At 38.6% G+C, this 12,426-nt stretch overlaps 1 protein-coding gene across 2 annotated transcripts in view; it reads right to left on the reverse strand.

The window, feature by feature from the left end:
* Positions 1-412: 412 nt before the first annotated feature.
* Positions 413-12,426, reverse strand: part of Gycalpha99b (guanylate cyclase 1 soluble subunit alpha 2) — a 30,434-nt gene continuing 18,420 nt past the window's right edge. For both annotated transcript variants that reach the window (XM_077416099.1, XM_077416098.1), the window contains exons 4-11: positions 5,837-6,188; positions 3,938-4,307; positions 3,529-3,708; positions 3,179-3,317; positions 2,715-2,881; positions 1,983-2,126; positions 976-1,130; positions 413-887 (exon numbers count right to left, since the gene is read on the reverse strand). In XM_077416099.1, the coding sequence (XP_077272225.1) occupies positions 692-887; positions 976-1,130; positions 1,983-2,126; positions 2,715-2,881; positions 3,179-3,317; positions 3,529-3,708; positions 3,938-4,307; positions 5,837-6,188 (1,703 nt within the window). In that variant the 3' untranslated portion in view covers positions 413-691. The remainder of the gene's footprint in view (positions 888-975; positions 1,131-1,982; positions 2,127-2,714; positions 2,882-3,178; positions 3,318-3,528; positions 3,709-3,937; positions 4,308-5,836; positions 6,189-12,426) is intronic.

The raw sequence follows: 12,426 nt of genomic DNA on the forward strand, positions 1-12,426 counted from the left end.
TACTTATTGAAACAAAAAGCGGAACTTAATAAATGTAACAGCTGTGCGAAAAGAGAAATGAAATCTCTGTTTTGTGAAGAAACAGCTTGAACATAGTTTCTATAATACAGAAGATATTGGCAGTCTGTTATTGATTTGAATCGAATGCGCATAAGGCAGAATTGCCTTGTAGAATCTGTCGGTAAACATCTGTATTTTTTATATGTCAATAGGCTCATAAAATTAAAAATCAGTCCTGTTGCGGCTCAATTGCTCTTTTTTCCTTGACTGATCTGTATTTTTCTTTATAATTGCGTTATGTATAAAAATAAATCTACATTCGTAATAATTTAAAATAGAGATCAAAGAATTCGATATATGGATATATATATATATATTTGGGACAGGATATTTCTTAAATAACACACGAGCATAGATTCCATGATAGAGTTTTACTTGCTTCTTATATTTAGTAGGTATATAATGATTACAATCTAAGACTCTGCGTATAAATAGTATCCGCACAGGATTCTCTTTCAATATGTTCGTACACAATTAGCGCCATGCTTTTAATGTACCTTTAGTGCCAGCTTTGAGAGCTCATATACATCGATCGATCTGATAGTGTCGGGTCTGCCGTCGCTATTATCGACGGTAATATCGTTAAAGTAACACACTGATCAACGGTAAACGTCCCCGTATCGGAAGGTATCTACATATTGCTACTGATTCCGAGCTCCGTAATTGCAGCTTGAATATGCACATTGAGAGGTTCGCTCGCGCTGACGTCGCTATGCTGATACCCATTCAGAAAGTAACACGTGCCCGATTCGCTTGCTGGCATTCCCTTCGGTAAATTGTCCTTGGTCCGCGGTTCCAATATGAATCCCGATTTTTGTATTAAGCACCTGTAAGCACATTTGCAGCACCGTGAACGATACGCGGCGTAAGCGTATACAAGAAGATATATTTGGTAAAAAAAAAACAAAAACGTACAGGTACGTAGTTGGACTGACGTTGACACGAAGTGGCTCGCTCGTAGATTCAAATCTATTCGCCAACGTGACGTTATGTCCAAAGAGACAGTATCTTGGCATCTTCTTCCCCACGACGCCTGCCAACACCATCCCGGTGTGAATGCCGATGCGCATCTGATAGAACAGTAAGCAGGACAATCTAGTGAGTTCTTCGATAACCGTTCTGCACGGCGTATATTGACGAACATAATAAAAGTTAGATGTGACAATCGCAAGAAAATATCAACAAGAAGAAGAAACGTAACTTGTTTTAAATGTTAATGCAACCGTGGATGGTTTGCGTTTTCTCGTATTTTCAAACCGGCCGCTTGTTGTCGTAGTTAAGAAATACTTTAAATGGAAAAAGTTTTAATAGCATTCAAGGCGAGAATAATAAACAACGGATTGTCTGCTCGAATGGATATGTATCTAATAATCAGAAATAGCTCTTAATTGAAAAACTTTGCGAGAAATATGGCATTTTCTGAGAAAGGCAAAGAGTTAAGGATTTGAGAATTGAAAGTTGAGAGATATTGTACTGATTATCATTTTAAATACAAAAAAAAAAGATTTATTCATATACAAATGAAAATTATATTTGGAAAAAATTTGGCGAATGTTGTAGAGAACATCATATTTGTAATATTTCTAGTATCACATATATGAAATACCAATGTGGATGAATAAAATACCATATTTACAAAATTTTACATTTTTTTTAATATTTTACATTCAAACACGAAACGCGATGCCATGAATAGCATTAAAAACAGTATTTCCATGCCACTGTTAATATTTATACTCCTATCTCGTAATGTGTTTTTCTCGCTTAGAGTAATGGAAGTAGAAACATTGTAATATACCAAAGTGCATAAAATAACAATAAAACTGCAAATATTTAACCATCGATATTGTGCTAAAAGAAAATTGCATTGCATGTAACCATTGCATGATCTTATCTGTAATCGTACGTAATCATCGATGTACCTTTATTGGCTTGCCTTCGTGAGTCAAGTGATGAGAGCACGTTTGTATCATCTTTAGGCCCATCCAAGCAATTTGTTGTGCATGTGTATTGGTATTTCGATGAAGGCCGCATGCAACGCAGTAGGCATCGCCGATTGTCTCTACCTGTGTTTATACAAGAAGAAAAGTAAAATCAATGCAGCCTCCATTCATGTTCGCATATAATAACTACTTTTATAGACCATGTTTGATGTAATTAGAATTCCTCGATAAATTAAGTTGATGCTTGTAAAACAACATGTTCTTTACTCTATTGGCACTAAATTATTTGCTATTGTCACAGATTAATCTGTGCTATTGTTAAAAAACGAAAATGCCGATAATGATAAGAAATTGTATGTTAAACTTAATTCTTGCGATGTCTCACAGATGGCAGCATTATACATTTCAGCAACCTAGCGGGAGTAGCGAGAGAAAACTGTAATTTTTTATTGATATTTCGAAGCGACATAAATATAGTATAATATATCATTTAGAAAACTTTTGTACGACAAATTAATAATTATTTTTCTAATACGTCAAAGAACATTTAAACGTGATTTATCTTTGAATTTTTATCAATTAAAAACTTCAGAAAGTGAAGACTATGGATAGCTTCACTTGATTAATATAATTTAATAAATTAGTAATTATCTAAATTATATACCAGTCTATATATAGTCCTTATGCAATTATTCCCGACTTATAACATACCTTATACACATCCAACTGACCACAGTAAAGGTCAAATTGCTCGTAGAGATTTTGAAGCATGTTGATGACCATCATCGGGGTTGTTGTAGCGCAGATAGATGTAAATCCGACTATGTCGCTAAACAGCATCGTGACATCTGGATACGTTTTTGCTTCGATTGTCTCTCCTAAACGATAGATATATGAAAATTTAGATAAAAATATTTAATCAAGAATTTCTCATAAAATATAATAGTATATTCAAGCCATAGTATATTCAAACGATCGAATAAAATTATAATTATATTTGCAATTATAGTTTATTGATTTATTATAGTTAATTCTTTATATTCATTCTTCCCATTTTCATAAGTTATTACATTAGATTTCACTTGAAAAGTAAAGAGAAAGAATGTTAAAAAAAAAAAAAAAGTATTGCTTATATAGCTATATCTTGTGATCGAACATAGATTGTTGTAATTTACCCAGCCACAGACGTTTCGCAATATCCACCGGAAATATAAGATGTAGAAGGCTGACATTCTTTTCTCTTTCCGCATTGACCGCCAGGTTAGCTTCTTCGATAGAACTCTTCAATTTATCCATCCGTCTCCTTAAGCCATCCTGAAAAAAGATTACACTACGGATATCAGAATACAATAATACAAAACGTCAATTCGTTGTTTTAATCATATTAAATGCAATGCAATCGCTGTATATTATTCTATCTTACAAAACCATTGATGACACAAAATATAAATGACTCAAATTTTTACGTTAAATAACACGGATTCTCGACTCGTGGCCACATAAAATCAGCCATGAATTTACTCACTTGTGCCCTGGCTTGCTCGCCAACGAGTATAACGTCCCTTGTAGCGTCATGAAGTGGGATATCGGAAATGAAGAGTCCTCGACCCGTTAAGCCCTCGAGACCGTTCAAGAACGGTGAGCTTACGAATAAAATCGAGTCTGATTCTGGACAGTGTACCATCTGACCCTTCATTTCCAGGCCCTGTAATAAAGAGTAGAGAGTTTTTCTTATAAATTCACCGTAGTCACCGTACCACGCGCGTGTGTTCGAACAATATTAGTAATCCACTTCGCGCGGCAAGAGTCACATGAAATCAAATGATTGCCTCGTCTAGTCTGCTTTTATTTGCATGTTTGTGTTTTACGCAGTACTCCGAGTTCGCGGGTAGTAAGTTAATCATCGTTATAGCAATATCATTTTATGAGCATACCTCCGCGGGATATTTATCGACGTCGTGCGGTCTCTGGAGGGTCAGGATAAACGGTGTATTCGCGCGCTTTAAGATCTCGTGAAAGGTCAGAGTGACGCCGTGAGGTCGTGTGAAGGCGAAATATGTCGATATCTCCCTGCCGAGTCGGTTCAAGTGGTGTCCGAAAATTTTCATGAAACCAACGCCGAGTTGAACGAGCTCCAGCTGACGGTCGACGACGAAGTGCCACGGGAACGCCTTGCAAAAGCACGCTACCCCCATACGAAGGTCCGTTGCTTCAGTTGAGAGTGGACGGAAACTTGGTGACACCACGTCGCAATCGTCGTCTACGCCCAGCTGTTCGATATAACGCTCCGGAGTAATCCGGTATCTGTAATATTCAAGGAAGCGGGTTGCAGGTGCTGTCCTTTTTGCTAGAAGAAATATTCAATAAGGGAGCACGTCCGGTCGCGCCTTTTTCCGTACACATCACGAAGCAATAAACGCGTTAGAAACGCTGTTTCAGCGATATCGTGGAGTGTTGCCGCGTATAAATATAGGAATTGAGCTTATACTTAACTCCTACATTTTTACATGCGGATGTGATTCGTAGGAGAGTCAACATTTCTTACGATGATATAACCAGGGGTAATTACTGGCCGTTCTTCGCGATATCCCATCGCGCGGATAAATGTAACCAAACCGATGAAACGTTTAATTAAACTCGGAAATGTAAGCGATGGTGCGGTGACAATGTTTTGCACGTCATTTACATGATCGCGCGTCGATCTCATCCTTTCAGAATTAACGTGCGACTCGGTAGTACCGCACCTATCATCAAATATTTGCCACCGAGGAGAATCAATATTTGTTCAAACGAAAGGTTTGTACTCTCACGTGCTCTGCGCCTTTGCCTATCTGCACGAATTACATTCTACTCGCGTGACATTATTTCAATATACACGCGATTTTGTGAACAAACATTAAATACGTAATGCAAAAGCGTACGAGCGATGTAATAACAGTCGATATAATAAATCTGCATTTCCTTTCTTTTTTTTTCGGGCTACCACATTTTTAATACGTGACCGGTGTAAATACATACGTCGCGTCGCGTGATTGAAACGAAATGGAAACTCTACATAAACACATGAATTATTTACATAAAAATAATGGATAATATATAAATAAATGCATATAAATTATTTGCACAAGGAATATTATTTGTTGTGTCGCAAAAGTTATTCGAAAAATGACGCTTATATATTGGAGTTTATGTCACAGCGTATTCGTGTTGATCATATCGACAATTCTGAAATTTCGCGCGTTTATCTATCTCTGCAGTCACCATTTACATTCGTTTATACAGGGATCTAATCGCAATTGAATTGAAAAATTTTAGGGAATATTGAAGAGGCCATAATCGTGTTGCACAGGTGATGTTGCGTCACCAATTTCCGCCGTATTTCTCCAAATCGTATTTCCAGAGCTTGTATATCGTTTTGATTTCATATTTTTTGTTTGCTGCTCTCTCTCTCCCTCTCCCCTTCTTGTTCTCTTTTTAACGTTTCACGAGTTGTCGTTGAATCAGAATTGTGTCGCTTGAAAGTAAAGTAACACGGACCTCTGTATTCGTTGCCGCGGAAAACTCATTCGCGCGTGATGTTTGATAACAATTTTTGTATTCTTCGCTAAACGCTGAGACAGCCTAGAAAATTTTCTTCGCTTTTTACGCTCCGATATAGCGTTTTTTACGCCTACCGCTTTCAAAATCGGGCTGAAAAGAAACGGAAATTAAAAATCTCTGCATGAGACTTGGGGCCGGTATCCTCGATAAAAACGACATGACATGCGAGAAAACAAAATCGAGCTTGTCGGCCGCGATAAAGTGGGGGCAAAAAACCTCGTAAAAAGATTTACCTAAAAAATTTTGTGTTGTAGGGATCCGGCAGTATATACACATCGGCTTGGTCCTTATAGAACTGCCTGGCTATGCCTTTCAGACTGCCCACCAGAAGATAGGCGATAGAAGGGTGGTCGGTGGTGAAGTGTAGCTCCAGCGCTTCCGGTGTGGCGATACACACAAACTCCGCCTCGGTATCCGATCCCGACTGATGCTGGACAACGTCGTTTACGCCGTCGAGTGTGGTCAGGAAAGCGGTCAGATCGTTCCCAAGGCAACGGAAAGCCCGTTCTAAGAGACACGAACCCACGCAAGCCGATCTGATCAGCTCCTGTCCGAGATGATCGAAAAACGCGTTCACGTCGACGTCTGCAAAAGTTCCGCAAACATGAATTCACCTCGAGGGAATTTCGTCGAGTCACTTTGGAACCGTTTATTTCTCTCTTTATTGCGATACTCAGAGAAGTGAGTTTCGCGCGCGCGCGCGCGCGCGTGAACAATATACGGTACGTCGGTCTTAAAGTAATATAACGCAAAAACCTCACACACGAAAAATAGATTTATTGCAGATACTCTAATTGTTAAAAAATGCTTTACGTTTATCTTAAGGACGCATCAGTAACGGCCGGGTATCTTCTTAAAAGTTTTTCTTCCGTTTTACAAAGGATTTATCTCTTTTAAACTTTTATGGAAAATATCCATTGAATGCTCAACATGAATGTCGAATACTGCAAATCGACGCATTGGAGAATTGCAAGTGAATCTCGCGGGATCGATAATACATGCTGCGTTTCATAACTCTGTTAAGCCTGGCATGTTCGGGTCCCTTGCAAATCCGGAAATAGATGCGGTGAGCAAGGGCTGCTTTAAACGATCTCGTATTATTTCACATCAAATGTCGGTACGAAAACGCGCAATAATCATAATAGCGGTTGTATGGTCGTGCGATGCTACGTGATACTCCCCGGTTAATTATTTCGGATTATATCGCATCCCGCGCGCTCCCATGATATTCCGTCATATTATTATATATGCGACCCCAGAATCGATGGAGCGAATCGATGAAGTTTACGTGGTATTATCATCGACATTTTTTTTTTAATCGACGGGCTTTTGGCGAACAAGCATCGACCTAATAATGTTCGCAAAGTTTTACGGTAATCGCGTGTGCCGTTAGCTCGATAAATATATGATAAATCACGCGATGAAATATTGCAAATGTTTGTTCGCGATCAACGATATAGGATAATATGTTGTCTGGAAATGGAAATGTTATCTGTGATTTATGTGGATATTTACGCTGCGATTAACCCGGAAGCGCGGACAAAGAAATTTTCGGTTAGAACTTTCTGGGTCACGGTGATACGCGAGCGAAATAGGAGCGACGCCGACGGTCTGTCTGCGTTGTTCCCCCGTATAAATGCGTCGGATGCTTTCTTTTATACATATTTTCGTGATATCATAAATTCTCAGGCGGTAAACGATTTTACTGTTCGACATCGCGAGCTGTCGGGCGTACAGTAGGGCCGTATAGACTCTTCGTAAGTCAATCTTGCAAATGGCTTAAATGTCCTGTATATCTTTGGTGACAGCCGAGGTCTTAGAGTTTCTCTCGCGAGATTGCATTACGTTGGTACGGGAAGTATCTTCTATGCTCTGGTAACCACAGCAACAACCACTTCCTGTCGTGTATACGAAATGCGAAGTGATCGCGCTGGCAGAGGCGCGAGGCGTAAGGACGAAAAGGGGTTCTGGGTCACGACGGAGGGAAATAATGTGTGGCTTATGCCGACGATTTGTCTCTCTACTAGTCCTTATGAACAAAAATACATGTTTTCCGCTTGCTTGATAAACGACCGTGCGTATTTGTGGTATTTGTCAACGCCGGGCGATAAGCACGCGCGGTTTATATACGCGCATCGCTCATCGCCGCTAATAGACTGCGCAGGCACGGGGAGAATTTAATGGTTCGATGATTTTCTAGTGGCGCAAATATTGCGAGGTAAATAGAGAAAATTGTTAACTCATTATTGCAATCTCGTTTATTAATCACGTGCCATGTCAAACGTTTCCAAAGCTATTCTTATTTATGCTCACATGTGCAATTTACCGAATCGCATTAATTGCATTAAAATATACGCGCGGCTCTGCGCTTTTATCAGTGAACTTCGATATTCAAGGGTCGGCGTAATTGTTAACGCGGGGGGAAAGAGATTCCACCAGGATGGCAATTTCTTCACGGTGCACGCCTTTACGGTGTACGGCTAGGAAAAAAAAAGAGAGACCGCAGGGCGATTTTGTTTGAACTTGAAAGTACCGCGCTACGCGCTACCCTTGTCTTTTTTTTTTCAGGATTACATGCTTGGATACGGAGATCACTTCGACCGAGAATACGTATATGCTGCTACCGTCGTCAAAGGAGCGTCTTGACGCAGGGGATATAAGTTGGCGATATATTTAACGGGAAACCATCATGGCGCGTTACATGTTTTATGGCGGGTAAACAGGCGTTTTCATATAATCGCTCTCACAGCGTGCTCGCAGCATAGTGCAAGCGCGTTCTCTCTAATGCGGTTACATAACATCGCGCGTCGGGTTTATTGCGTTAGGGTACACCGTATTTCTAAGTTACGGGTGCTAAATTCCGTCCGCGATGCGTTCCACGTACCAGACTATTAGTCACAAAGGGCGCATTACTTGAACGACGACCGTTGTCTTCGGCAAACGGACGCGACTGCGGGACTGGGGACTGGGGACCCCATTCATAAGTTCCGATGAGGAAGTCAGATCCGAATACATTACATGCGCGCATCGATTGTCCGTGCATGATGATTAATGGGACGTTTCTGAAGCGTACTCCACTGTAACTACAGTACTCGACTACGGCCGAAAGTAAATTGGGTTAATATGCGCTCGAAGATGAAGGATCGTGGAAAATCATCTGACAACAACGCCGCTGTCAAACAGAATTATCCTTGAGTCTCCTGAATAATCGAGCTCTATGTCTGCCCATTATTGAATTTAAAATGTACGCGGCCATATATAGTGTGTTAACTCTTTCGGATACAATAAAATTATTAATTCGAAACTTCTCAAATAATAATTTCGAGTAGCTGAAATCCTGCGCTTCTACATATGTTGCGAATGAAAAGAGCATGTTTAGCATAGTACACATGAAATATTAATTCATTAATGCATTAAGAACAGAAAACAACTGTACATGAAGCGTGTGTATAATATTTAAAGAGGGTATTAATCTTTCAATTAAAATTTCTATAATATGCTTATACATTTTTATTATATTTTGTATAACGCGGCGTACATATTTCTTTTATCTTGAATATACTAAAATAAAATTCTATGTACGTAAAATCCGCGAAAACACTTGAAAAGTCTGTTATACCGCTGGTTATGATTGCCAGCAACAGACGAGTGTTCCAAGTGACAGCTGTAACAACTTTCTGAAGAGACTTTAACAATCTTACTTCTTTCCAAAGAGTATGGCTTGCTTATTTCAATTAGCATTTTGAAATATACCGCGTGGGCTACGCGCTCGTCGACGTTTCAAATTGATCGCAAAGAAACTCAACAAGTTTGCAAAGTTTCCAAAGTTTTCAAAGACACCGTGCACTTCTTGCACATGCATATTACACGAAATTAATAATTACCGTTAATGAGCGTGTTTGTAATTTATTAGAAGCGCAGGATGAGGATGTACTATCTAGGAATAATTAATGATACGAAGATTTCCAATTATAATCTGTATACATACTGCGTCATTAGCAAAATAAAAACATAAACTATATAGCGTGTAAGATCATAAAATCTTTAATGCAACTTGTAAAGATGAAAGGGATGAAGTTAATTTAATTGCGGAATATAAATGTGAGACCCGTACGATTGCATTGTAATACAATGTATACAATAACATTGAGGTACATAATGCCATTGTTCGAAGTCGGTACTGACAATAGTACTCAATGGAACGAGCTTTTATAACACGGAAATTCAGGGGCGAGTTGTAAGGCGGAATAATTTTTCGTTTCTTTTTGCCACGGCTTTTCTATATATAATCGATGAAATATTCAGTCGCGCTCCATGCGTCTCTCGTTCCACTTCTCGGAAAACTCGGCAGTCTCGGCAGAGTTCGCCAGCCTACGGGTGGTCCATTTATAATATAAGATTATCCTTATATACGCGACTCTGAAGAGACAAAACAAATTTGGGGCGAACTCACACATTTCTCCTATCTTGACGGGTAGGGAAAAAGCATTTCGCTCTGTCGTTGCGTGTAAGGTTGAATCAATAAGGTGCTGCTTGAGCGTGCATAGGATAGGACTCGCCGTGTAACGATGGCGGATCGGTATATACCATCGCGGGCATGATTTTCCGAGGCCAGGCTCATCTAGTTCATTAATCTTTCGGAGTATACGTATTATCTATCCGGAGGTTCCTTCATTAACGCCAGGAAACCTGCACACACACAGCTTATTTATGTAGTCTATATCTGCCTCGCAACAGCGCGTCCTTGTTAAAATCGCATCGAATCGTGTGATTGAAATATTGATAAAGGTATATCAGAGCACTTAATAGTTTCTAATCTCTGATAGCAAATAAACAAGTTTATGAAGTGCGATCAAGCTATTTCAAAACGAATATAGAAGAAAAAGATATCGTAAAATTTTTGCTCGTTATAACATAACACATTATTTGTGTGCCAACAAGCGTAATTTAGACAATTATTTTTTTTTTATTTATTTTCCTCACTGTACATATTTAAAAGTGTGTACATTTGATGTATGTACAACTTAAAAGGGATTGACATCGGCGTTACTTTTCAAAAATAATATTAGCGTTAGTTTTTTTTACACAAATTATCCTCGCGGTTGCATTTCAAGCTGAAATCAAAAATGCATGTGACAGACGGAATTAAAACGCAGGACAAAATTAAAATATTATCATACGACGCCAGATTGCACGTCGCTATGCAGTTGCTAGGGAAAGTAGAACGCGTAACCAAGGGTCCGGGGACGAACAAATTTAGTAAAGCTTAAATAATTTGAATGTGAAGAAGAACGACTGCCTCTCGCCCCGAGCTTTATTTGTAACGACAGCAACGTTCACGGTAAGGTGGTCCTTTCGTGAGAACAAGTATTAGATAAGTACCTAACGTTGATATATGTTAAATATACAGTAATAAGGGACATGTGTACGAAAAATCAAGTGAGGTTACCGACACTTTACAAGAAATAAGTCATTCTAAATGTGCGTTCGCGGAGCGTGCCATTGTCATTCTATCCTTGTTTACATCTAATGAACGAGAAAGATAAAATGATGCAAATCGCCACGGCCGAGGTTTTCAACGAATAATACATGTACTTAGCGATCAGATGAATACATTATTCATGTCTTAAAATATTCCTTGAAGTTTCCGGATTTCGTACATACCTTGAAAATAAGGGCTTGCCGAATGTTTTGCTTTGATATATGAGGTTAAATAAGTAGTGGATCCACGCGCATATTGCTTTACTCGTACTGTCATGCCTGACCTAACCTAAATCGAGTCCAACCGCACTACTATTGTGATATTTTTTTAATTAGTAAATAATTAAATACGATTAAATCGTGCGTGTAAAATCATGTTATATTATTATAATTATTGGGATGTTGTGTAATGTTTGTCACTATGTTTGTTTTCAATTACCTCATGACGGACTGTTACTTGACTAGCTGGGTCCGCGAAAGGACCACCTTAACTTCCATTGCAAGTGTGCATGAAAAATGACTACATCTTTTTTTAGTATTATATTATTTCACATTTGCAATTTTTTTGCATTAATATTGTAGGTAACTTTGTTAATTCTCGTAACTCCCGAATTTGTTTCTCTCCTATTGGAGAGGATCCATTAATTCTTTCGACAGAAATAAAAGCGCAGGTCGAGAAAAAAATATTCTTTACCAATTGCTTAATTAATGGATCGCATTGTTAATGTCTTGGTTACTCTGGATTTCATTTGAGTCGCGGTAAATATCGATCGGATTTTTCGCGCTAGTTTTTCTCTATTCATTCAATTAAAAACTCGGTCAAGCCTGTATTAACGGATTCTCGCGTTATCAACTGCGCAAAACCGAAGCAGACAATGGTACTTAAGATATAATTGCAAAAAATTCAAAAAAAGTAACACAAAATCGCATAATAAGTAATGTTTGGGGGAAAACACGATAACTGGTGCCCCTTGATTTGACTGTGGTTTCTGGTAGTATTTTTTACGCTGAACAAAAAATTATATAGGTCTTATAGGGCTAACTGCTTTAGTTTTCGAGATATGCAGTATTAAAGCTCAAAATAAATATAACTTGGTAAATGTCTAGATTAAGGGCGACCTCACCGATTTCAATGATCTTGATAAATGTTGTCAAGGTCATGACCCCAAGTGACCTTCAGAAGGTTTTAGCCGTCGCTCGTTATTTGTTAAAAAGTTATTAACAAAAAAAAGTTTTGAAAATATAGCAGCTATTTTGAGTATTGGAATAGTCCAGTCATTTTAAGTTTTCTGTGCAAAAAAATTAATAATCACTATTTTTTTTTAATTGCTTTATTTCGTTG

Source organism: Temnothorax americanus, unplaced genomic scaffold (genome assembly GCF_048541705.1).
Source record: "Temnothorax americanus isolate GAGA-0224 unplaced genomic scaffold, ASM4854170v1 Scaffold41, whole genome shotgun sequence".
Classification (NCBI taxonomy): domain Eukaryota; kingdom Metazoa; phylum Arthropoda; class Insecta; order Hymenoptera; family Formicidae; genus Temnothorax; species Temnothorax americanus.